A 27,006-nucleotide genomic window follows, 5' to 3' on the forward strand; every position below is an offset into this window, starting at 1 on the left:
CCATGGGACCTATGAGATCGAAAAATATGAATGGGTTTCAATGGAGAGAAAGTAATTATTTTCTGGTCCCAGTCTTTATATGCCCTGGATTACACATATGTTGTTTGTGGATTTAAATGATAATTATTCATATCAAGAGTTTGACCGTTTATTGTGCATTTTTTTCAATTAAAGGCTGTAGAGAAAACACAATGAGAAAGACTCCATTTCGTATGTGCCGTCACGCTCCCTGCGACTGGCGTAGACAAGACCAACAATCTCCCCATCGGCATAACTGAAACTCTCCACATGCCCCGATTTATAAGTTTCTTTACCTCTTTCGATGCTTTTAACCCCCCCTTGGAAAAAACCTAACATTATCAAACTCCTTCACGAAAATGTTTAGTTTTCTTTGCATGAAAAATTATCATTTAAATCCACAAACATATGTGTAATCCGGGGCATATAAAAACTGTGACCAGAAAATAATTACTTTCTCTCCATTGAAACCCATTCATATTTTTCGATCTCATGGGTCCCATGGGCTCTACCAGAGAATGTCTAATATTCGTAGACGGGCTCTGGCTCTACCGAAAAGGGCGTGACTTCGCCACTCTACCGGTGGTTCATCCGGTCCGGGTTCGATTCCCCCTTCCCCCCCAAAAAAATATATTTCGAGCTATTTAATGGAAATCAAATTCAGAATAAGAATGTACCGGGGTGTATGAAATAGGCCGTTAGATATAGATGTAATATATATAATAGATATATCCGTTCCACAATACAAATAAAAATGTAAAGCAGAAGAAGCGTGATGACGCGCCTTTTCAATATAACGAGTTCACGCGCACGCACGGCCGTTGGATAAAAACCTTTAAACCGTTGGATAAAACCAGTTAACCCGTTAGTATATGGAGTTATTTTGACCAACGTTACTACTTACTTGCTTAATAATTTCCTGCAATTAGCTTATATGAATTTGTATATTGTTGCTATTTCTAGTAAGGAAGGTATTTGTTGTTAACATTCTATTTAGCCGATAATGAAAGACTTTTGGTCCGTCAATCTAGGCTAATAACTGACTCGTCGCTGTCACTGTGTTCATTCGCTATCCGAGTCAACATATCTGGTTCGTTATTCACAGCCTCACAGGATGGATAAAGACCGAGGATTCACCTTTAAACTGTTAGTGCCACCGAGGGTGAACCGAGGGCAGATCTCGGCGGTCCGACCGCAGGAGATAGTGGAGGACTGGAGCGTGAGGCAGGCAGCAGGCGGACAGCAGGTACAAAACCGGTTCAGATCCGGTTAAACGCTGAATAACTTTTTTACCTATATATATATATATATATATATTTAAACCATTTACACCCTGTCCGAAGAACAGAGAACTGTTCATATAACGTTAACCCTGCTCACCCTGTCGAACCGAAGCACGAAGAACTGTTCATCTAACGTTAACCATGCCCACCCTGTCGAACCAAAGCACAAAGAACTGTCAAACCGAATCAAGACTTTCGAGATTAGAACTATTTTGTATATAGTATATGTTTAGCAGGGTATGCATATAGTATATTCATATGTTTAAGTATGGTTTGTATATAGTATTAATATGCATATAATTGTCCTCTTGCGTGCAGGGCTTCAACCCATGTATTGACAAAGCTTTACCTAAGGCAAACATGGTTGTTCCAAATAAACCTGGCAGACAAGGTATAATAATTATAATAATAATAATAAGGGCAACATTTCATAATCATACATGGCGAACAATTAAACAAGCAGGTTCTTGATTGTTGCCCATTACATGTGACGTTATTCCCTAAAGATATCCCAAAGTCAAGAGTTGTACCTTCAGTAGAGAACGATGAGGTAAGTTAATCGTTACATAAATGGGTAATAACTTATAAGTATGATCCACTTCGCCTTTGCAGCAAACTCATGCATCTCTGCTGAATATTCCCCAGAATAATAGTGGACAACTCTATACCATGCTGTTTGATGAAGTGGACAAAATAAAATCTTGGAAAGCCAAAGTGGACTCTGAGACCATGAAAAACGACCGCAGTCTGCAAGAAAATAGAAGAATAATTGAAACCCAGCGCAAAGCCATTCAGGATTTGCAGGTTTGTGATTCATTGCAACTCCATTGCACTTAAATGTACAATAGCACTCTGTACCGGAAAATATATAGTTAAATTTATTCATATTTTTGCAGTTTGAAAATGAAGGTCTAAGTATAAAGCTGGAGGAAGAGATACATGAGAATCAGGATTTGAGGATCAAGTAGGTGCTTTGATTGGAGGCTGTTCTATCCTCAGAAAATTGTATGAACTCCATTTAATCAAGTTGCACTCTAACCTATAGGAACAATGCCACAAGGAATTTATGTCATTTATTGAAAGACACTTTTGAACGTTCATCTGAAAAAATTAATTCATGTAAGTAAAGGGTAAAATTACTACCTAGCTGACAAGCAACAACATTTCTCAAATTAATCAATGTTGCATATTAATGCATATCTTGTGCTTTCTGCAGTTGAATCTGAGAGAGAGGAAACACACCAACTCTTTTTGGAAAATAATGAAAGTATTCAGGTAATATCCACAAAACACACAGCATGAAACCAAATTATTTTAATTTATCGAAATATTTATACAATTATTTCTTAGGGGATGATTACTGCCTTTGAGACCCTTCGTATTCAAGCAGAAGCGGATCGACATGAAATGCTGCAAGGTGTGTGAGGTTATGATTCTGATTGTCAGTGCTTTACACTTAATCCAGAATACATTCTAATTAAAGATGTGCATTTCAAGATGCAATGATACAACTTTCTTTTTAATAATAAAAATATTAAATTAGGTGAACTTGTATTAAGGGATGTCAGTGTTCCAGTTGATCGTTGAAGCATTAATCGCATATCTGTTATTTATTTTGTTTTTCAGTCAAAGAAGGCCTGTTGCAATTTGAAGTGCTCAAAGATAAAGTTGACCAGGAATATCGCATCAAATATGACGAGGTTAGATTCAAATAAATGCTTCATATAGTTAAAGGCTCAAAATGATGTGGTTATCGGACAGTTTGAATCACCCTTAATGTAGGTTAAACTCCTTGAGAAAAAACTAAAGGAGAAGGAGGATGAACTGGAGAAGCTGATGGTAAACCTTAAAATAACCCAGGAGAGTTGCAGACTACTTGAAGAAGAGAATGGTATGCTTTTATGGTCGATTTTTGGAACCATGATATGATGACCATTGGTAAACCTTTCACCTCAGCATGTGAACTCTTAAATTACATTTCAAGCAAAGACACTCTTTTTTATCTACTGTACTATTTACTTCATGGATAGATACGTAGGCCTATATGCAGTTTATATTGAGTCAGCCATATATTCGGCTGTTGTATTGTCACTTGCTGTATCTAGTACTTATCTTTGGAAAATTTCTCATTATAAAAAATTTGCTTATCCATGTTTCCCTCTTCTCATATTCTAAAATGTACAAACTATGACATTGTAACAGGTAAACAGAAAGAACTTATCAAAAGTTCCAAACATGACCAGGACTCTGTTCTTCATAAACTTCAATATGCAGAAGAGCTGTGTAAAGAAACTGAGGTAGGCACTTTTTAATGTTACTCCAAATTATTATTCTGGGCGTAAATAAAAATAAATAAATAAATAATTAAATTAAATTGTATATATTACTCCCAAGAAAAACCTGGCAAGAATGACCTCAGCAATGGAGAAAACCAAAGAAGACTATGCACAATTAAACCAACAGAAAGATTTAAGAATAGAGGAGCTCAGCAAAGCTAAATATCAACAAGCAAATGCATTAGTGGAAATGCAGGCTGCAGCAAATGAGAGAGAATCATTACTATCATCAGAAAAGGAAAGGTATAATTTAAACCCTAATAATTATACATTACTCTTGATATTCTGTTGCATGGTGTTACATTTCAATTATTATTTTTTTTCAAGAGGAAAGGAGCTTGAGCTTAAGCTTCAAGACATCAGCATGGAGATGGAAGACACCATGGCAGCTCTAGGTCAGCCATTAAAAATGTATGAAGTTACTATTCCTACTGCCTGAGTACTGTATAATTGCCAAGCTTAAGGACATTACATTTTGTAGGAGAAACAAGGGAGAAGAGCCTAAAAAAAGATGAAGAGATCAAGGTTGCAGCAGATGAACTGGTAAAAATATTGTTCTAGATCGCATACGTTGTGTACATTTCCTGCAGGAATAATATTTATTTCAGCATACAGCTAGCAGATTACATTTATGTTATGCCTATGCTCTCAGGAGATTAAATCACAGTCCATTGGCATTCTCATGGAGAGGAACAAATGTATTGAAGCCGGAGTTCAAGAAACAGCAGCTGAGTTGTCTAGAGCAAATGAGGAAGCCAAACTTTTTAAGGTTAAAAAATGTCATCAATACTCTTTACGCCAAGTCGCACAATTAAACATAGATGTCTTCCCTTAACACTATATTCTTGCTTGCATAATTATTATTATATAGTCCAATCCTCAAATATACAATCCAGTTAACCTTTGTTCTATCCCCCAGGGTAAAGTTGAGATTTTATCTGCAGAAAGGGAACTGCAGAAGAAGGCCGGTCTGAGGGCTGAAAAGGCCCATAATGAGCTGAAAGAGAAAGCCAGGATGGCTGAGGTGTCCTAATTAATGTCCTTACCCTCATTATGTTCCTCCTGCGTCCAACTCCAACTTAACATAGTATACATTCATGGTATGGCTGTAGAAAGAAGGCTATGTTGTTAACGATGACATTGTGTTTGTCCCCCACCCCCCAGGAAAAAGTACAGGAAGTGGAAGCCAAGTTATTGGTTGAGCTAGAGCAAAGACAAGCATCAACCTTTCATATGGAACAACAAAAAAAGGACATTATTCAACACGAGTGAGTTTTTATGTCCAGTCCATCATTACATTTGTTTACATTAAATAACACATTTATGTTTTGTTCTACAGAATAAGGTATGGAGAGCTGTTATCAAGGTATAATGATGTGCACATGAAGCTAGAAGAAAAATTGAAGGTCTGCACAAAGGATGGTGTCCTGAATTACCTTCTGAGAATATACGTACATTGAAAATCTTCTACTTGAACTTAAATGTTGAAAAAAATTCAAATATGGTTATGCTTTATCTAACAGGCTAGTGAGGAAAGGGAGTTGGACATCACAAGAGAAGTCGAAGGATTAGAAGACAAAAGCCAACATTTACGGTAAGTTTGTAATTTATACATCTTCATATGTATATATTTCACTTTGATAACTATTGAATGCCAGATATTGTTATGGATTTGTAATATATTTCACATTTGTATTCATTAGAGAGGAAGTTTCTTCGTTGAATATCCAAATTCAGGAGCAATATAAAAAAACGGCAGATCTGGAGAATCAATTATTGCAAAGTGTAAGCCTCCTAACACATTTTGACCACATGCTTGAATAAATATTGCAAAAATAAAATGCTTGTAAAGTATTGTAAACTGTTAACATCTAATATGATTCATATTTATAGGATGAGAACTTGCAGGATAAAATAACCAAAAAAGAGAAGCAGTATAAAGTGATGGAAGCAAAGGTACCGATCAAGGCTGATTTTGGGCTCACCTTCGGAATTTATCATTTCATTTATTTAATTTTCATTAATTCATTAATTCATCTTGTATTATTTAGCTGTGCAATCTCAAGGCAAAATTTGAAGCTAAGTCTAAGACCCAGGAAGAACGCAACACAGAGGTTGGTTGTTGTTATAAACACACATAAACAAACACAGATATGTTTTTACAAGGATAAACGTTTAATTGTTTGATTTTAGAATAAAACCCTTAAAAAACAGATGGCAAAAGAGATTGAAAGATGTGGTCATCTTGAAGATAAGGTACGTAGTACGTCAATTTAGTTGGAGTCGCTTCTAACATCAATACAAATTATTAATATCAATACATCGTGTGCTTTAGATTAATCATCTAAAAGAGGAATGTGAACATATGAAAAGAGAGAACGAAGGAGAACGTAAAAGATTGCTTGAAGAGCTTGATGTCAAAACTACTATGGCAGCTGAGCTTGAAAATGAGGTGAACGTGATTACCATCTTGCAATGAAGACACAATAATTTTTTCATTATGGACAGCAGCAAAAAATACATGCCATTCTTTGTATAGGTGCAAATACTCAAGCTCACAGCTTCAGAAGTCACCAAGAACAAGGAGGACTTGGAACTCAAATGTCAACACAAGATTGCCGACATGGTCGCACTAATGGAAAAACACAAGGTAAAATAATCACACGAGTATGCGATGGTTTAGTGGAACTTCAACATCAAAAAGCTTCAGCATGTGAAACATCTTTGATCATGTTTTGTCATTTTCAGAATCAGTATGATGAAATGGTTAAAGAAAAGGATGCAGAGCTTGAGGAGACAAAAAATACCCAGAAGGAGGCTTTTGCCCGAAAAAGTTCACTGGTACTATTCTAAAATACCTATTTTATTTTGATTTAGGAAAATATAACAGCACCTTTTGCCAACGTCTTATTATTGTCTTTAGGAGTTGGAGCTTTTCCAGAATAAGATCGAAAATGATGACCTGAAAAATAATCTGAAGAAAGCGATGAAAGAGACGGTAAGAGCCGTGGCGGTGTGCTTCATTTCCGCTATTTCTATATGCAACCCTATATCCCATGAGTTTTACTTCATACTTGTAATAGTTATTTTTTTATTTTGCTATTAGGAACAGCTACAGATGGAGTTGCATGAATTGAACAAAGACATTTCCACATTAAAGATCAGTCAGCGATTACAGGCAAAGAGCAGCATCATATAAATTCCTTATGGTTGTTGTTGTAGTGTTAGTTGGGATCATAACATTTATTATTGTATCTCTAGTCACCTGTTCCAAAGGAAAACGTAGACATTTTGAAAGAAACGTTCCCAAAGACCAAGAGTGCAGGCTGCAAAAACAACAATGGAGGTTTCTCAACTGCCAACATACAGGTGAACCAGTGAAGACCAGGTTGCATTGCTTTTTGTATAGTATTTGTACGGTAGCTTTATAATATAATAAAGTTAATGCCTTTAGGATTTTTGTTTTTTCTTCTTTCTTTTGGTCTTTGTAATTTATAGCAGTGGATACGACTTGGTGGATGTCGTGCTGTTATATCATATAATATATTTTTAAACATTAGCAAAAGCACTAAATGTTTGTTTACTTTCAATTTGAAGGAATCAAACAGGAAAACTCCTTCTTGGAACACCATACAAATATCTGGTCGGACACCAAAACATCAGGTATGATGGCTGCACCATTTAAGACCCAGTATCCTCAGTAGTCTCAGTAGCATTCACTCAGACTGAAATTTCTTCTTTTTAAGGACATTTCAAAAGAGATCATCAAGACACCTTCTTGGAGCACAGGTACCGTAAGCAGGATTGGAGCCACACCAAAAATCAAGGTAAACCCAATGACGTTTCTGCAGCCTCTTTTAAGCTTCAAACATTTGGGATTGCTTTGATGATTGTTTGTCTTTGAATTCTTCTACAGTCCTACAGAATCAGAACCCCCCCATCTTTGGAGAATTCAGCTCCTTGGGGAAGGGGCACCCTGGAGCTCGATCCCAAGTCTGACAGTTCTGAGCCCAATGATCTCATGGTAAGATTTCCCCATGGTTGATGGATAAAGGACAAGTGTAACACTATTGAAAGAACAAGGGCTAATTGTCCTTCTTTTTGATAGACATTTGCTGATGAACCTGAGCCACGATTCTCTGCAAAGCAGCGCAAAGGACACACCCTCAAGACGGTAATGTCGACCACATTTTCCAATTGGAAAGCTCTAGCAGGCATTTTCCCTCTCAAGTATTATCCCATTTCAATGAAATTGTATCAACCCTTATTTTAGAACAAAAGCCCTGCCGTGTATAAATCCCCTGGAAACTCCCTGAAGATGGCTGCGATAAAAAGGATGAGAGATGCAGGTTGGATTACTGTCGCTAGCTCAGACGAAAAGAAAAAGAAGGTGGATCAAAAAATATTTGCTTAAAAAAGTGCTTTTATATGACAGAGAGTTCATAAGCATAGTCATCAGTAAGCATAGTATCAGTGTTTGTTCAAAACTGATTTAGCTTTGTATGAACGTTTAAGTTTGTATTCATTATCTTTAAGCCGTTTTAGACATTTCAATAAGGTATTAGTTCTCATGAATTTGTTGGATACTGACCAATGACTGTGTTCATGAATGCTGTTGCATAGTCAAGCATGGCTGTTCCATTTGCGTTTCATTACCATGCACACAAAATGTTATGTACTTTTCAATTTGTGTTTTTTTATGATAATAATAGATCAATTCATTGCTGTTTGTATTACAGATTGTTACAATTATAAAAATTCTGATTCTGCATTGTTCTCGTTAGCGTTATAAATAAATTATAATATATTTCCCAATGTATCAAGAGTATACTTCAAAGATGACAGTTGTTGAAAGCTCAATTCTGATCACTTCATTTTACTTCACTTTCAGTGAGCCATCAGTTAATGTAGGAGCTCTCTCTCTCGTTGATAAACTGAAGGTTGACTGATCCTTCTGTAGTGGGTTGTGGTTGGTCGAATAATGCATGTCCGTCATAAAGTCCGCCCGAGATTACCAGCGTGTCGTCATCAGCCTGAAATTGATCTGTTGAAGAGAGAGGTTCTGTAGCAGCTCGTAACAAAATTACATTGTATTGATAGTAAGGGTTAGTAATATGTAATATGATAGTAATATGAAAAGAGATTTAAATTCTTACCCATGTGAAGGGGGTGATGGGAATATTGCAGTCTCTGTTTGCATCTTTGGAGAAGATATATAATGGACCCCAAAACAAACCCTGCGAGCACAACGCTGAAGACGATCGTCATATTCCTCTCTGAGTTGTTGAGGTTCAAACCTACTCACACAGATATAATGACAAAAAAACAATTTGGCAAAAGTTAAACGGGTGAATACGCAAAAACACTTTTTTGGGGGTTTGAAACATAGTAATTTGTCTTATATGATCGTCAATACAGTAACATGCCATTGTATCACTGTTACTGAAATAAGTCCCCATTTAGAGAAAAATTAGTAAAACCCTATGTTTTTGCCATTCTCCCAAAAACACCATGTGAACACTAGATGGCGAGGCGATGGCGAGGCGATGGCGAGGCGATGGCGCGGCGGTGTGGGTGGACGGTGGGCGAGGGCTTGTTCAAGCCTTGTTCACGCCTTGTTCACACTACCTCCGTCCGTCGACAGTTATCATTGACTTTGCATGGGGCGCTCGCGAAATGCAATGTGGGTCCGTCCGTCCTGTCGGCTCCGTGGCCTGAGTCAAAAAGTTTAGAAATGTTCAACTTTTCAGGCAGTGACGGATCCGTCGGCCAATCAGACTGCGTTATGCAAATATATGCCAGGACACTGTCCAATGAAATCGCCTTTGTTATGCAACCCGGAAGAACACATGGATACGTCAAAAAGCCCCCATCCGTCGACGGACGCATGTAGTGTGAATAAGGTGTGTACATGCGTCCGTCGACGGGTGACCAAGGGGGTGTCTGACGCATAGGGGACTAGTCTTTGGAGACGCATACTGCCGCCAATCAAATCGCTTCCCGCTACAAAGCCGATGTGTGGATATAAAAGATGACACAAACAACAGGTGACTAAAAACAATCCTATCATTCCACATTTCTTTAAAAAATTGAAACGACCGATTTTTCCTGCTTCTTCCTGTTTGTTATAGACCTCTGAAGAATAAGTCCCGCCTCCGAGGCTCTTGGTTCCATGTTTAAATGTCTGGAAAATAACATGGGGGTTTTGAATGATCGTACGTGACAAACTCTGTAGGTGGCGAATAACTACTTCTTTAACGGCACCGACTATCCAAAACCCAAGTGGAATCTAAATGGAAAAAGTGTGTAGTTCAAAACCTGAGCAGCTTTTACTTCTTCGCCACCTACAGAGTTTGTCACGGTCGATCATTCAAAACCCCCATGTTATTTTCCATAGACATTTAAACATGGAACCAAGAGCCTCGGAGGCGAGACTTATTCTTCAGAGGTCTATTGAAAAATGGGTCCAGTAGACCTGTGGATTGTATTTTGCCTGAAAAGTTGAACATTTCAGCTTTTTTGACGCAGGTGCAGGCCACAGAGCCGAATGGAAGGACGGACCCACAATGCTTTTCGATCGAGCCCTATGGCTTGTTCACACTAGCTCCGTCCGTCAACGGATCTTATTGACTTTTCATGGGGCCCTCAAAAAAATCCATTGTGGGTCCATCGAGGGCCGCCGGACTGGGGGTGTAAGGTGGACAGGCTTGGGGGGGCACAAGGCAGAGGGGGGCCCATGGGAATATAAAATAATATATATATTTATTTTTATTATTCTACCACCCCCTAGTGGCAGGAGCCCCACATTGCGCTCAGTGGCCATATGCCGCTAGGTCACGTCCCCGTCCCCGTCCCCACAACAATTCTGCGCAGGGGGCTGGTAGGGGGAATTCGGGGGGGGGGGGGGCTATCAGTAACTCTTGTATACAGGGCCCAGAATTTGGTGTTACGCCCCTGGGTCCGTCCGTCGATGCGGCTCCGTGGCCTGCTCAAAAAGTTTAGAAATGTTCAACTTTTCAGGCAGCGGCGGATCCGTCGGCCAATCAGTTCGCGGATATGCAAATACACATTTCCTGGATCCATTTTGCAATAACAATCAGGAAGAATCAGTAAGGATTTGACCGTTATATTTTTTTAAAGAAATGTGGAATGATAGGATTGTTTCTAGCCACCTGTTGTTTGTGTCATCTTTTGTATTTATATCCACACATCGCCATTGTAGCGGAAAACGATTTGATTGGCTGCAGTATGCGTCTAGAGAGACTAGTCCCCTATACGTCAGACACGCCCTCGGTCATCCGTTGACGGACGCATGTAGTGTGAACTAATGGTGGATTCAATGATTCCTTTCCGTGACCCAGTTCGCGTGATTCAGTTCGCCACGAGGAGTCGTTCGCGAATCGTTCGTTTGTTCGTTCGTTCAGTCGAGTTTCCGGTAGCACTAACTCCACTGAGTCTGACTGACTCAGCTGAGAACCGTGCATTGGGGTCCATTCCATGATGCGATTTACCGCTACCGGAAACCAGGCTGAACGAACATACGATTCGTGAACGACTCCTCCCAGTTCAGTCGAGTTTCCGGTGAATCGATTCACCGGAAACTCGACTGAACGTGGAGGAGTCGTTCGCGATTCAGCCTAGTTTCCGGTAACGGAGAATCGCATCATGGAATGCATGCCATTGCACTGCACGGTTCTCAGTTGAGTCAGACAGACTCAGTGGAGTTAGTGCTACCGGAAACTCGTTCGTTCGTTCAGTCGAGTTTCCGGTGAATCGAATGGTGAACGAGACGACCGAACGAACGAGAGAGACGAACCGGTTCAGTTCGTTCGTCCTAAAGACTCGGTCATTCGAACCGGTTCGCGAACGAACGAGCCAACACTAGTGTGAACAAGGCAGCCCTTGCTGCTGCGTCACCTCGACGGAAGGTTACGATTTTTGGGAGGCGCACGTCCAGCCCTTGCGGTGGACGGAGGGTATGCAAGGACGTAAGGGGTCCGTAACCCCCTTGCGTTACGGGAACTTGGAACCATAAAGGTTCCCGGTCAGATAGCTATAGTATAACGCTACAGTCTGTGGTGGATTTCATATACAACACTGCTTAGTATAACGTTCATAACAATTAGACAAAATGTATAATAAAGTTGGCGTGGGTCTTAACTATGGGGATAACACGCCCCCCTCTTTCCAATAACTTTTAAAAACAGTGTTCAAATTCCATCTGAAAAAGTGGGCCCACTGACTCTTTATATCTGGTTATAAATGCATCCAAAATAAAGTATTGCTGTCAAACAACACAAATTTCACTCTTTTGAATAAGCAGCTCTAAGCTCACCTTCTATGACAGGAGGCCGTATTAGCGTTACATTCTCTGGGGCAGCTTGTGTGGAATGTTTTGTAGTAGCAGCAGGTGAAGTGCTATGAAACACAGCTGGTGGGGTTGCTTGGCTTGTTGGTTGCGACCAGGTTGAAGTTTCCCTCTCAGGGTTTGTGGTTTTGAAGGTGGTTGTGGTTGGGCTGGTGGTGGTGATACTGGCTGGAGGCTGTGTTGTGCTCCTGCGTGTTGAAACCTGGCTTGAGGTGCTAGAAGAAGCAGTCGATTCTAAGTTTCTGGTAGGATCGGTAGTGCTTTGGAAAGAGACAGAGCTGTCGGCTGTAGACCCCTGGGTGGCATTGTTGGGGATGCTCATTGAAGAGACTGTTGTATTCGGGACGTCTGTAGTATGAGAGGTTGTGTCTTTAAAGCTGGCTAATGTTGTCGTCAAGTCCTCCTTTGGTGTCGGTGTCATTGCAGCAAATGAACATGCGAGAAGGCAACATACCAGCAAGGCAACATGTGACTCCAGGACCTGGTTCATTGTGTGCTCTGAGTTAAGAAACGGAAAGAATTACGTATTGCTCATTTTGAAAATGTTGTGAATAAACCATGACAATAAAGTTCTAGTTGAAGTAATTTATTTGATGTGGTCTATTCAGATTGTGCAATAACTATTTCAATAACAATTTATGTCAAAGGTGATTTTCCCCTCAGTAGTGGAATAACACAACGAGCCGCCAGCCAACTGAGGGGGAACTCACCTTTGACATGCCTTGTAAATTAAATATAGTCATGGTACAATCTCAATGTATGTCAAAGGTGAGTTGCCACTAAGTAGGTGTTTTGGATCCAACAAGCCACGGGCCTAACCCACGGTATGGCCCGTCTGGTGGGCCATTAGACAAAGAACCAAAAATAAGGACGCGTACAGTAACTAACAGTAAATACATTCTGTAATACTTTATACCGCTTTTCTTTCCCAGTTTATCATTTTAGGAAAAATAGTTTTTCTCACCTCTAGTAGTTCATAACAGGAGAACAGAAAGAATGGTTTCCACAATCGCTGTCCTATCATTGTTTACTCTCTACTCCTTGCTCACTAGGTACAGCCAGTCTCTTCCTGGCAGAATGGCAGGTAGGAGTGGGCGGGTCATTTCTTTGTAACTTCCTTCATTGCATGTTGCCAAGGAGATAAGGGCCAGAGGTTATTACAGTTCAACTATGTGTCTCTCTTATCTGGATTAATTCCCAGCATGGTTTTCTTTCACTCAATTACTCATACACGATATGCATACATTGTGAATTGGACAGTTCACTCTTGTCAAGTGATAGATACACTAGCCGGCCCAGTTTCCCTCTTTTCTTGCATAATGCATATTTTTTTAATTTTTAATTTTCAACCTCCATAAATATATATAGTTAATTATTGCAATAAATATTTAAACATAAAATACTAAATAAACATTTATTATCATTATATTTATATTTTTTACGATACATATGCTTTTATTTCTACGAGGGAGCAATTAATCGAAGACACTGTTCCTAGAGGTTGGCATATTGGGGCATACTATGTTGAGATATATGTAAACACTTCATAGTTAAAAAATAACTTTAAATTAGATTTAGGCGATATTCACTGCTGTCTTCACTGAACAACTGCCAGTTGTTCACATTTAATTTAATTGGCTAAAAGGATCTCTGTTATAATTATGCTAAAATAGACTTTTGTTTGGTTGTCCCTTTCACAATATAGTGATCAATTCCTTTTACAATTTGGTCATTTTCTCCTCATCTTTTTCCGTTGCATCAAACTTGTCCTTGGTCTTCTCATTGTCCTCTTTCTCCATGTCTGATGTCTGTGTAGGCAAAGGAATAAACATAATAAGTAACAGGGCAGGAACCAATACTGCTCCCCTATCCCTGTCTTCATCTCTTACCTTAGAACTACTGCCACAGCAGTTGAAACAAATCAGGTCGCTCTTCCTCACAAACAGACTACTGTCAAGCCTCTCCTGCTTACACCCACCTAATGAAAGAATGAACAAAGCAAAGACTTGCTGTTTAATGACAACAACCACATGGCCCATCCAGTGGTCTTCATCCAGACCGGGGGGGGGGGGAGGCTGAGATAGACAAGGTTTACCTGTGATGATGCTGACCAGCAGGCCCACTACCACGGTGCACAGGGTGCCCAGAGGACAGAAGTACAGGTAGGACAGCGAGTACCAGCTGTCAGCCAGAGGAGGCCTAACCCTGAGAGAGAGAGAGCTTACTGCATGACCAGATCCACTCTTGAGCATCACTGATTGTATTGGCAAGTAACAAAGTGAACTTCTTTTTTTACATTACTTTAGTTTATTTCTGACTAGTGAATAATTTTATGGGCTGTTTGGGTGTCCCATTTCCATACGTATACGTAGCCCTAGTCTGTCGTTGGTCTGTTATGCTATTTGCAAACTGAATGCAGTCTTTTAGGCCCTCAAGAACTTGCTCTACTCACGGTGGTTCACGGGTCAATGTCAAGGCACTGGTCCATGGAAATGCAGTGGTCATGTTATTATCGCCCGGTGAATTACTGCAGTTGGTGCTGAATTGCAGAAGATTGGTTTTGTCGGCTCCGGGGGGATAGATCTGGGCTCCGATACCCACCCACATAGTCAATATGAGGCCTACAAGAAATCCCAGTAGGCCCCCCTGGCGAGTCAAGATGAAAAGAAAATGTACTGCCACTCATATTGTTTGGTCATTTAACATGATTAGATAAGTAATCATGAATTACTCACCATGGTGTTTGTTGTGCGGAAAAGCATTCCCAAGAAGAACAGTCCCAAAAGAGGCCCACCAATGATCCCCATGATGGACAGAGCAGCCTAAAAACCACAAGGATATGTAGGAGCGGGATACCTCATACCGCATTCATCAACAGCCGGCAAGGATGATGGCTAACATTTAGACCCCTTTTCAGACACTCCACACCACAAGATTGCGTAGTTTGGATAGATTGTGTCGTTTACTATTCGTATTTGCCTGCAGTTCTTAATCACAATCGCAACCTTTATCCATCCTTAAGTGAGGATGTTAACAAGGGGTTTCTATGCAAAAGGAATGTAATACTGTATGCTTACTTGAAGAACACTTCCCATCAACGAAGCAACTCCAGCCATTCCAATACAAACCACACCAAAGAACACACCTGGAATGTGGAAATAATGACGGTTTATAGGTCAGCTGTTGTTTTTAATAAATTAGAACAGTTAAAGGTCAGTTAGGCACAGGATTGATCATAAAAATAGATCATATCATCAATGATATCATAGATATAGCCTATCTTAAATAACCTTGATGTGTAATCAATAAAGATAATGATTCCAGTAATGTTAACAGTAAAATCACGTCCCATAACCGATATAGGCCCCTATTTTAACGGTCTGAAATGCAAGGGAGAATCACTAAACGCAACTAGCTTTGTGGGAGGATCTCTGGTGCTGTCTTGCGCCCAACGCAAATCGTAAATGGGTTGGGCTGAAACCCGTAGGTGTTTTGGGCGTAACGTGCAATAAACCAAAGAGAGTTATATCTCCCATCCTCTTTAAGAGCCTGCGCCTTTGAACTTGACGAGTTTATATTTTGACAGCGCGTTTGCAGTCCCCGCTAGACAGATGCACGACCACGTGAATTTCAAACTTCAAATAGCTCAGTTTATGGCCAAATAATAATACAATATATGGAATAGCGTTTTCTTCTACAACTTTAGAAACACAAGTTGTCATGTAAATTTCGGCAAAGAGAACTTAACACATATATGATATGCGGTCCTGTGGCCGCAACTGTTGGTCTATTTAATGATATGCGGCAATACATTAACAAACATAGTTTCTTACCAGTATTGTATACATTATAGTTATAGACTTTTGTTCATAATATGCATGTGTCCCCCCTTTAAATATACATTGCTATGGACTGTATTATGCTTTACGTGTTTAGTTTGCGTGTGCTTATACTCATCAATCCTAAAAAGTATGGGCTTGTACATAATGCCTGTGTCGAAAAATATGTGTTTGCAGATGCATTGTTTTAAAAGTACTTCTTACTGCTGTATCAGCTGTTCGATCCCAAACAATTTAACAAACGTTATAATTGACCCTAAAACGAGATTTTGTTTAGGAAGCCTGGGATATAGCCTACTTAGCTCGAGTTTATTATTATTATTATTATTATTATTATTATTATTATTATTATTATTATTATTATTATTATTATTATTATTATTATTATTATTATTTTAACGACTGGGATATTACTGCAGTGTTCATTAATGCAGCCCCTATGGAAAAAAACTGTTTCCACAATCCACATCATCATCATAATATTTCTCTTAGGTTAGGCAAATCGTTTGCATGTTTGTGCATAGCCTACTGGTGTGTAAGCTTAGGCTATGTTGCAGTTCCGATCTGCAATGGCACGTCAAAATAGCAACACCAACTGTGCTATCCGCTAATGCACTGAGACCAGGTATTTTCTGGTCGACCAGTAAAATATGGCCATGGGCCCTATCTTGCATCCAGCGCAATTGACTTCCTAAACCGACGCATGTATCGTTACTAGTTTGCACCCGGCGCAAAGCAGATTTTCCCCCGCATCAAACTCGCGCCACTAATGGTGCGTTTCCACCGGAGGGTGCGGTTTGGTTCGGTTCGCAAAGGTACTGCACGGATCGCGTTTGCACCGCCAAAAGTGGGCTTGAGCCGTACTGAGACGTACTCGTCTCGCAGTAGGCCTACTCCTCCGTTGGGGTACTGAGACGCCTGAAAGGGTGCCAGCAAGTTCGAGCTACACAAGCCCTCCGTTGATTGGTCGACAGAATCGTCACTTCCAGTTGTACTTTTAAATCAATGCATCTACAAACACTGTACAGCAAACACATATTTTCTTACACAGACATTGTGTACAAGCCCATTACTTTTAGGATTAATGAGTATTTGATCTTGAGAAAACATCGTTTGACAGCGAGTGATTGTTAAAACGAATGAATGAATGCGGACGCACTTGTGTGCATCCATCTGTTTAATCACACGCAAACTATACATGTAACGCATAATACAGTCCATGGCAATGTATATTAACATGGACGACACATGGATATTAGGAACACAAGTCGATAACGATAATGTACAATACTGGTAAGAAACAATGTTTGTTAATGTATTGCCGCCTATCATTAAATAGACCCACAGTTGCGGCCACAGGACCGCATATCATGTGTGTTACGTTTTCTTTGCCGAAATTCCCATGACGACTCAGTATTTTTAAAGTTGTAGAAGAAAACGCTAATCCAAGTGTGAATTAGGCTATATCATCTCTTCTGAGATGACGCGTTGTCAAAATATCAACTCGTCAAGTTCAAATGCTCTTGCTCATAAAGGGGATAGGAGATGGCAAACCACACCTACGGGTAATTAGGCTACTTCAGGACAACCCTTTTTAGATTTGCGTCAAGCGCAAGAGTCATTTATCCGCCGGTATAATAGCAACATCGCCATAGAACCGCCCAGTGTTGTGCCTGAACGCGTTCATTGAACGATAGTTCATGAACTTGTTCATATTTTGGGCGAACGTTAACCGAACGTACTGTATTACTGCCTGATGAACGTTACTGTGAACTCGTTCATTCTGGTGTCTGTGAACAGCACGCTCACTCGGTTTAACTTCGTTCAATAGGGGGGTTATTTGTTTATCCACACGGCGGATGCGCGCGCAGAACGCTGTGTGGTTTGACCAGTTGCCATTGTTATCTCTGTGTGGTTAATTTGCAGTTGCGGTGTTGTCAGCTTACTATTACATTAAACTGTACTCAGAAAACGTGATTATATGCTAGAGTATCTGTGCTATAAAGGCTGAGACGAATTTCGAATTATGAATAAATATGTACAATCCATAACGTTAGCCCTCTGGCTCATAGCTCAGTGGACTAGAATACCTCCTAGAATCATTGTTGGCCGGAAACGGAAAGGGGGGCTGTTTACGTTTGGTTGTAGTCTTTTCGCTCGGTTCTCCGTCTTAGCAGCAGGGCTAGAACCGAGAGAGAAAAGACTACAACCAAACGTGAACCCCCCCCTTTCCATTTCCGGCCAACGAGCAATGAGTCTTCCAACAGAAATCATTGGGATTTACAAAATGCGCTAAATGTGCAATAACACACGATATAAACTGTATTTCGCTACGATACTTGATTCAACCATTCTACTCATCCTTGACAAACCACAAAGGGGGCTCAATTTTCAAAATACCGGAAAAAATAATAGCTCACAGCAACATATTGAAAAAAAGAACTATGAACTAGTTAATTTTTTGGAACTGTGAACTTAGTTAAAAAGTTTGAATAATGAACGTTTAACTGAACTAGTTCATTTTAAAATTTGTGAACCGAACTTTGAACTAGTTTCACGTAGAAAGTGAACTTTCCCCACACTGCCGCCCACAAAGCTACCTGCGTTTGGCGCTTCTCACTTGCGTTTCAGACCGTTAAAATAAGGCCCTCCATCTTTGTTTACAAGGGACAATTGGAAAAACCCTCTCACTCCCGCCACCCAGCATTCACACATCATTTTAATGTGAAATCATTCACAAGCGTGTCTACCTAGTAGCCTTCTTCTAAATTAAACTTACCTAGCAATGATGAATTGAAAGAGCTTGACTTTATGTTTCATAATGCTGGCTTGGCAAAGGACTATGTATATATTAATCATAGTTTCACTGCGCATTAATTATCCCAGCCGTCACGACTGAATGTTTAGAACAGGACTCACTGAGACTCATGTTGATCTGCCTCAACACTGAATGATAGTTTAGAACAGGACTCACTGAGACTCATGTTGATCCAGGACAACTGCTTCTCCGTCAGGTTTCGCCATTTAGGTCGGATAAAGTCTTCCAGTGTGACAGCCGTGAGTGCATTAATACTGGAGGACACGGTGCTAAGATAAGACACATTTACAGTTAATATGCTGCTAAGAATTTACACAACATCATTTTGTTCATATTTGGCCTGTGGAAGGCAAATCAATTAATTATTGTTGCATGTGTTTTTCTAACCAGGATAGAACAGTGCCTATATGCCCTTGATTTCTAGCTCAATGTGAAGCTCTGAATGTGGGGGGGAACTTTGGTTGTTGTCTATAAGAGAGCAATAGGAGAGGGCACGGGTCTCAGGACAACCATTAGAAGACAGGTGAGTTAATGGCTGGCATTTCTAAGCAACAATCTTCTCTATAAAACACGGCAGCAGCTGGAGTAAGCTTTACCTTCGGCTGCCGACTATAACAAACCATTTGTTTGGCCAGCCTTTCGACCCTACAGTGTATGCGCTGATTGAAGCTGGTCTCTCGGGCCTCACCTGAGAGTCCCACTGTAAGCTGCAGCCACAAAAAAACCAGGGACTCCTGGATAGTCTGCCAGGATATCCATGACAAGGTACGGAAGCAACTTGGATCAATCCGTAGAATGAGTGGGTTCAAAGATTAATTTAACAGTAAATACATCATTAATAATTGTAGTTTTATTCATGACACATTACACTACAATTTCATATATATAATATCCATCTGATGGGGTAATGAATATGTGCTCTATTCTGGGTTCCTCTTACCTGGTCGGGGGATCCTACATCACCGTTAGTGAGGGGATCACACTTCATGTAAATAGAGTACATGGTGAGGCCACAAAACATGGCCAGACTCACAGTAGCCAACAGGCCCAAGTAATTCAAATACAAGGACCTACAAAAAGAACACAATTGGTAAAACAGCTTTTGAGATGACACATGCATGCTAATTGACTTCAATGAAATGATTGACGGGTTGATAGTTGCAGAATAAGGCTTCACAGTGTTAACAATGATATTGCAATACTTCTTACTTTTTAATACTTCTTTACAATATATTTTGCGCTATTAGAGTTGATAAGCATGCCTACTTTTTGGGGAACAGTTGCAGACACTTTTTTCAGAAAAATATTGTGCAATATATAGCATTATACAAAGTCGGTTATGAAAAACTCTTAACACATTTTGATATGCATTGACACACATTACAGACTGCTTATGTCAATCATTGTTGATTTGGCCTTGCCCTGTGTATAACCCACATTGGGGATCTTTGGCAGGCTTTTGGACACTATTGTGTTTCCCTCAAACATCCAAACAGGAAGGCAAACATTCAGTGCTGCTGTACTGTGGCTTGCGCCCAAAACTAACACTTGTATCTTGTATGTCTATGAATGAGTTCCGGGCGAACAGACGTTATAATGGCGTGTTATTAATAAGCATTACTTTGCATGACACACGCGGCCCACAGAATGAAGAGTCGTCCTAAACAGCAGACACTGCCTTAATCGCAAGCCCAGAATCAGACTATAATGCTTCCGTAATCCCGATATCCCTGTAGTTTGCAGTTCTATTATTCTCATTATTCTCTAGGTGATCATTTACTGCTCTCCTAAATGCTGCTCTGCCAACACATTCCCTGTTTCAGTGGTCCCCGCGTCAGCGCCACCGTGTGAGAAACAACACCTCATGATTAATCTTCAATCCAGTGTGTCGTACAGGAGACCACTGCAGATATGTTTTACTTGTGATGTATTGTGTGGAAATGAAACAATTTTTATTTATTTTTTCATATCCATGGTGCCAACATCTTACGTCTTGGCGTGGGCCACGCTCCTGCAGGCCAAGTAGCGCTGCACCTGGGACTGGTTGATGCTGTACACAGAGATCCAGATCATGCTGCCCCCCACCAGGATGGTCCAGAAGGTGTGGCGCTTCAGTGGGTCCGGGTCAAAACTGCAATGAAGGGTAAAGTGCTTTTAAAAGGATGATTTAAGAGATTGAGATTTTAGGATTTGTTTGATTAACATAGCCATTCCTTAGTGAATTAAATGCTCTGTTAGAATATCTTATTCAATTAGCCTGCGTCCGAATGAGTCAATATAGATTTTCGTCCCTCCCTTATGTCCAATTTATCAGGGCTCCTCTCCCATGATTGGTTCGGGGAATCTATCTTGCCTGTCAATCACAGGTCTGTGAAATGGAAGGCTTTTTAGTTGTTTTATTTCCAAATCTTGGACTCTTTTTTCTGCTCTCGTTACAACTGTCAAATATTACGTCCCGCACATTTTAATGAAAAGGTGTGATGGCATGTTAATGTATAAAAAGTACACAGGGAAGTAAGACATGACATTATTTAAAATAGTGAGCGTCAGGATGTAGTCTTCTAGGCTCTTCCCTATTTCTTAGTCTTTCTATCACAACCTACAACCATTCATCTCCAAACTTCATAGAAAACAGAAAATCATCAGCCGTCAGTTTTTTCTGACGGCTGTGAACCAAGCTCTCTTAAAGGTCCCATATTATACCGCCAGGTGTGAGCCTTTTTGAATTTCTGCCTCTATTTACATCCCAAGTGGACGCGTCCACCTAGATGTATGACGGATAGAGGAGCAACGTTTGCTACAGTCCACTGGGTATGCTCGTAGACTGATCTATCCAGCACCCATCTAGGTGGACACGCCCACTTTTGATGGATGCAGATTTTCAAAACGGCTTGTAATGGCTAATCACACCTGGTGGTTTAATATTGGACCTTTAACGAAAACCTGTCTGCTAGAGTTCCATGTTTCAACATATCCCAGATATAATGTTACCATCCTTTTGCAGATCTATCAACTGCTTGGAACCCAACCATTCAGCTATTGGGGTTTCTCATTGTTCTTACTCAAACGCTTCGAGCCGTCCTCCGTCGGCAGCGTCCTGCCATATCCGGGCCATGTCTCCCTGGAGCACCACCCCCCTGGCGATTACTGCAGCAAAGCCTGACAGCATGATGACCAACTGCACCGCGTCGGTCCAGATCACAGCCTTCAGGCCGCCCTGCAATACATTTACATTCACATTTAGGGAATTTAGCAGACGCCAGCCAGCAGGATAACAGAGCCAAGGGATCTGCTATAGAGGGAGAACAGAAGGGGTCCCAGTACAGAGCCGAGTGTCAGTGTCAAGAGTGCAGGGTTTGGCAATAACCATAAAGAGCATGCTCCTGATTAATGACACGTCTGTCACATGCTTCAGCTGTACCCGATTTGACCTGGACATTATAAAACTTGCTTGTTAAGATAAAGTTTTGGATAACTTTAGTACATCCGGCGATCAACACACCATGTGATTGATAGGAAGTGATATTTGAAGGGGTTCAGAGGTGAGTGTTTGAACTACCAACCAAGGTACAGTAGACGATGCACACCGCACCCGTCACCACCAACACGCCCCACAGGTTCAGCCCAGTGACTGTGGAACAAACACCATCTCATTTATATCATGCTAAAAAACATTACTTTCGCCTCAATTGACGTGTGTTAAAGCATTATTAATATTTAGAGCCAAGAGATTAGGAGCATGAACTCCATTAAATGAATTGGGTTGGTAGTGTTATCTCATGGAAGAACACATTTTTTCATAGACATGAGCCGAACTGATCACATATTAATAAAGGCGCACTTAAACTCACTTTGGTTGAGTGCAATAGCTGGAGCGTAGATGACCAAACCAGTGTATAGGACCTAAAGCAGATGTCACCATTAGGTAATTACATGTAAATGAACGGAAAACTGTAATGGTAATTTGACGGGTATGGCATTTAATACAAAAAGAGCTTACCAAGACCTGTAACTTACCGTCTGCAAAATAAATATGCTTGTCGCCAAAACACGCACACTTTTACTGAAGCGCATCTCCAGGTACTAGAAATATAAATATGAAGACATGTCAGAATAAACAAGGAAAGCTGGTGTCTGGCACTACACAGTCCATTGTTGATCTTATGTGTAGTAACTTAATGGTGGTCAGAATTTCTGAATGATTTTGTCCATATAGTCATGGGGATATGAAGACCTATCTCTTCCAAGAACAATTATTTTTGTCTTTTAATTGGATTGAAGTAGGGCTTATTGAACTAGTAATAGATGATAAAAAAAAAAAATTGTATGATCTTCAAAGAATTTTGAAGATCGTACAATACTATGCATGGCTCAACCATGCATAATAGTGAACTCTGCTCACCTCATAGATGCTGGTGATGCCCAGTCGGTAGAAGAAGGGGACAAAGATCTCCGCCGTGACAATGGACGTGATGGCGTAGCTCAGGCCGAAGAGCCAGAAGGCCGTGCCATAACGATAAGACTCGGCGGGCGTGCCGATCACCGTGATGCCCGACATGAAGCTGGCGGTAAGAGACATCGCAACGGGCACCGCGTGCATTTGGCGGCCACCCAGTAGAAACTCCTCACTCGTGTTCTCCTTGCGACCACGAATTGCCTGCCAGAGGCCAATCCCAGAAGCCCCCAAAAGTATACCTGCAAACACCACATAGTCCCACACGGAGAACGAGGATACTTCTCCTGCCATCGTTTGTTTGCTTCACCCTTAAGCTACCTGCACAAACTACAACCTTACAAGAACAGCCTGTCTTATAGCCTACTTTAAACTGCTGCAAGCCAACCACTCTAACCAATGATCAACGCTGCAGAGCTGCCTAGTGATAAAGGTAGAGTTGTTAAATGCTGTGCTTTGTTAATAATCTATCAAGGCCAACATACAGGTGCATTTAAAAGTTTGGGATTTCAAAAAGGGACGAGGCACGGAGCCTTGGTTAGGCTAATGATGCTCAAGTGGTGTGTGTTAGGCCGGGGGTTATGCAGCAGCAGAGTGTATGCAGCAGTACATTTAGACATTGTTAACCACACTGTCGTGTTCTTGTAAAGGTGGCAACCGTGCTACTTATTAAGATATTTATTGCGATTTAATGTAAGAATCGCCTTTTATTAGGGGTATTGTGCTGAGGGAATAATAGAGGCGCTCAGTGTGTGGTTGCAACCCATACTTTGAAAACCAGGGGTTCTGTAGGCCTATGATAGGCCAGGACTCACCTCCAATCGGAATGCGGCCTGGTAGGCAAACAACAGAGGCAAGGCTTATCCAGGCAACAACAGAGGCAAGGCTTATCCGGCATGTGCCGTTCCCTTCAGGAACGGCACATGCGGTTCTGTAATGGTAACTGCCGATCCCAACAATGGTATATGACACCAGCACGCCCCGCCTCCTCCGTATTATTTCAAGACAAGTATTGCCGTAAATGTAAAGCTACATATATTTGGTCTTTATTGACACAATATCACACATAACTCCGTAAATAAAGGGATTTATACGTTTCTTTTGTCCGTTCTGTTGTTAGGATATGTGCGATCTGTTTGTTGTTGCTTTTGAAATGACAGATGCTTTTGAAAACAGCCGGACTTGCCCCGGTGACGGTATGTACGAGTGATTGAAATTGCCATTTAAACCACCAAAGCGGTCCAAGCACAATGAAAACAGTTCATACTTCAAGTCACACTGGGCGCAGCCATCTTGAATTCTGTCTCGGAATTTTGCTCGGCCTCCTCTGAGTTCATCCGAGCAAGTAAGTTCGCCTTCCGAGGAAAAGGGGCGTGTTCATGCGTGTCGCTAGGCAACGTCCTCGGACCTCCGAGACGGATGGATAATAAAACAAACCATTAAAATCCATATGACCTTGTTAACAACGTTTATTCTACTTCATTTAAGAATGCTCGATTCTGATTGGCTGGGAGGGGTGCATTAATCCGGCATATTGCCCGCTGACTTGTCGGTTCTACTTGCTGCTGACTGAGCACAGTAGATCAATACGCCGCTTGTATCGTTTTCTATCACATACATTTCAAACATGAGGTCCGTTGTAAAAATAAACCAAGGAGTGCATGTTTGATCGATCGTCATTAAAGCTTACTTGATACGAATGTAACAACTACGTTGTTAAACTAGTGAGATCAGATCCAGCCTTGTGTGGTTGCTATAGAAACGCGTTACCTACAGTTGAGCTAACGTTATTCACCGTAGTTCTAAAGGGAACTACTTTTCGAGGGAGATGGAATTAAACAGAGCATACATTTAATAAGCATGCAATACGAATAAGAAAAAGGCTAATTATTAAAGTATATAAATTGTTTTATTATGTTGGCCGGCGCGAAGTAGAATAAACGGAATAATCACCTCAAGGCAGGGCAATAAACAGTTTGATATGTAAGCCGGTAAGCCGTCCACGAGCCGGGCATATCAAACTGTTTATTGCCCGGCCTCTCGGTGATTATTCCTTACTTATTTCTGTATTTTCTGTAACATGCACGTTTATATCCTATATTTAATACATGAACATAAATATTGATTATGGTTTCTGTGATAGGAAAAGGGATGCTTTTATGAGATACATGTATACAATTAAGACAAATTTCTATATAATGGTTAATTTACACAAACTCTGTTGAGGATTTATCACTAAAAGAATATCATTAAAAGAGCACGTCAGTCATTTACTAATAAAATTAATAAAATACATGGTTTTACAACAAATCATAGCTTACAAATTGCTATAACGGCGTCGTGTGTGACAGCTGAGCTGCTGTACAATGTTTTTGTCTTAAACTAGGTTCCGCTGGCTTGGAAATAGACATATATACTAAGGTGCACCAGAAAGAACAGCGCCTCCCCGGGTGCCTACGAGGCAATGACCCCCTCATGTGTGAGAGGTTATTCTTCCTGCTCAGGGTTTGTTGACTATTTCTGATGTTGATGCCATGATTATGATTTGGAATGAGCTAACGAGATGGGTTGTTTTTCTATATGAAAGATTGCCTGTTACGTGGTAGTGCTGGGTCTTGTGCTGTTTTTTTTTCTTTCGCACGAATGTCTTGCTTTTGCCTCCTGCACTCAATCATATCAATCACCTCCTGGAGGCAGAGCATTAGCTGCAGGTTGCTGTTTGGCTCGCCCTGATTGTTGGCGCCGCCCCCCACACATATAAAGCCAAGTGGAGGATGGTGGCTCACTCTCTCTATTATCTGAGCACAGACGCTGGCACACTTGTACCTTTTATCAATTTTGTCAAAGATATCATATTTGTTGTTACCATTGGTGGTGGTTAATTTCTGCACTTTCAGGTAAGAGCAAGCGTAGCTATATAGCTTCCACTGTTTTATTTTGTCCGCTGTCGGGCACGGAAGTTAGATAAACTGAACCGCTCCCAGGCAGTTAGCGTGAGGTTTTTCCATTGCATTTTCCCTTTGTGGTAATCACCTAGGCCTTTTCTGCCGACTGTGTTTTTTTTTTGGTTGCGTTACGTGTTTCACTTGTGCGAAACCTTAAGATCGCTGTCAACCATAAAACATTGTTTTTTTCCCAAAAACCCTGTTGTCTGTCTTTGTTGGGTTGTCCAAAGGCTGCTCATTTTATGTATATTGGACACCGTAACAGGGCCCAAAAGAAAATAATTGCTATACATTTGGGGGCTCCAACCATACAGGAAAGGCTCACACAGCATCATCAAATGCTCTATTGAAATGCATTGGAAACACAAGCCGTTTCTACAAATTAATCTAAATTCTAGACAAGATGTAGAAACTTCAAACGAGAGGGCGAAGGCTTAGTGTGGTGGTCCCAATCAGGCCCTAGAATAACGTTGCCAAGTCTCAGGCGGTAGGACTTTCCTATCTCCACTAGGTCTCAGGGAGGTAGACCCTTCCTATCTCCACTAGGTCTCAGGGAGGTAGACCCTTCCTATCTCCACTAGGTCTCAGGGCGGTAGTAAATGGGCATAAAAAACGGGGCAGTTTATATTTCCCCAATTGTTGGTGGGATGGAAATCTGTGACTTAAAGCTGTTTTTCAAGTTTTGGAAAAGTCAGACCAGGTTTTCCATTCTGGGATCAAAATGTCAAAGAGCTGCCACCATGTCCCAACTTTTGTACTTTTCGCTCAAAACCTTTTGTCGTTTTGAGAAAGAGGCCTGATTCTCAGGTATGCATATTGGATGGTAACGTGACGCTGGATAAGGCACCATGAGGAGGAGCATTTGATGCTGGAGCCCCCAAAGGGATACTCGTATGTAATTTGAGATTATCTTTGATAAAAAAGAGACACCAGGACTATAGCATAC

At 40.8% G+C, this 27,006-nt stretch overlaps 2 protein-coding genes across 2 annotated transcripts; one reads left to right on the forward strand and one right to left on the reverse strand.

The window, feature by feature from the left end:
* Nucleotides 1–798: 798 nt before the first annotated feature.
* sycp1 (synaptonemal complex protein 1) lies at nucleotides 799–8,503 on the forward strand. Its single transcript, XM_060055136.1, has 34 exons — nucleotides 799–989; nucleotides 1,124–1,264; nucleotides 1,620–1,692; nucleotides 1,808–1,851; nucleotides 1,947–2,105; nucleotides 2,198–2,265; nucleotides 2,347–2,420; nucleotides 2,518–2,576; nucleotides 2,652–2,718; nucleotides 2,928–3,001; nucleotides 3,084–3,192; nucleotides 3,504–3,598; nucleotides 3,696–3,880; nucleotides 3,965–4,032; nucleotides 4,119–4,180; nucleotides 4,290–4,406; nucleotides 4,557–4,661; nucleotides 4,802–4,905; nucleotides 4,977–5,043; nucleotides 5,161–5,231; nucleotides 5,341–5,422; nucleotides 5,531–5,593; nucleotides 5,689–5,751; nucleotides 5,831–5,893; nucleotides 5,973–6,089; nucleotides 6,177–6,287; nucleotides 6,386–6,478; nucleotides 6,561–6,737; nucleotides 6,899–7,006; nucleotides 7,235–7,300; nucleotides 7,384–7,464; nucleotides 7,554–7,661; nucleotides 7,746–7,811; nucleotides 7,911–8,503. Exons 2-34 carry the CDS (start codon nucleotides 1,133–1,135, stop codon nucleotides 8,049–8,051), a joined length of 3,072 nt encoding a protein of 1,023 aa, XP_059911119.1. The 5' UTR covers nucleotides 799–989; nucleotides 1,124–1,132; the 3' UTR covers nucleotides 8,052–8,503.
* On the reverse strand, nucleotides 8,043–23,573 carry slc5a8l (solute carrier family 5 member 8, like). The gene is made up of 18 exons (XM_060063838.1): nucleotides 23,065–23,573; nucleotides 22,680–22,745; nucleotides 22,514–22,565; nucleotides 22,226–22,293; nucleotides 21,725–21,879; nucleotides 20,653–20,793; nucleotides 19,603–19,732; nucleotides 19,351–19,439; nucleotides 18,819–18,931; nucleotides 15,083–15,150; nucleotides 14,741–14,827; nucleotides 14,458–14,651; nucleotides 14,101–14,210; nucleotides 13,895–13,983; nucleotides 12,970–13,813; nucleotides 11,973–12,503; nucleotides 8,794–8,934; nucleotides 8,043–8,681 (listed from the first exon to the last, which is right to left on the reverse strand). Exons 1-15 carry the CDS (start codon nucleotides 23,407–23,409, stop codon nucleotides 13,724–13,726), a joined length of 1,797 nt encoding a protein of 598 aa, XP_059919821.1. The 5' UTR covers nucleotides 23,410–23,573; the 3' UTR covers nucleotides 8,043–8,681; nucleotides 8,794–8,934; nucleotides 11,973–12,503; nucleotides 12,970–13,723.
* Between the last annotated feature and the right edge of the window lie 3,433 nt (nucleotides 23,574–27,006).

Source organism: Gadus macrocephalus, chromosome 1, assembly GCF_031168955.1.
Source record: "Gadus macrocephalus chromosome 1, ASM3116895v1".
NCBI classification, from domain to species: domain Eukaryota; kingdom Metazoa; phylum Chordata; class Actinopteri; order Gadiformes; family Gadidae; genus Gadus; species Gadus macrocephalus.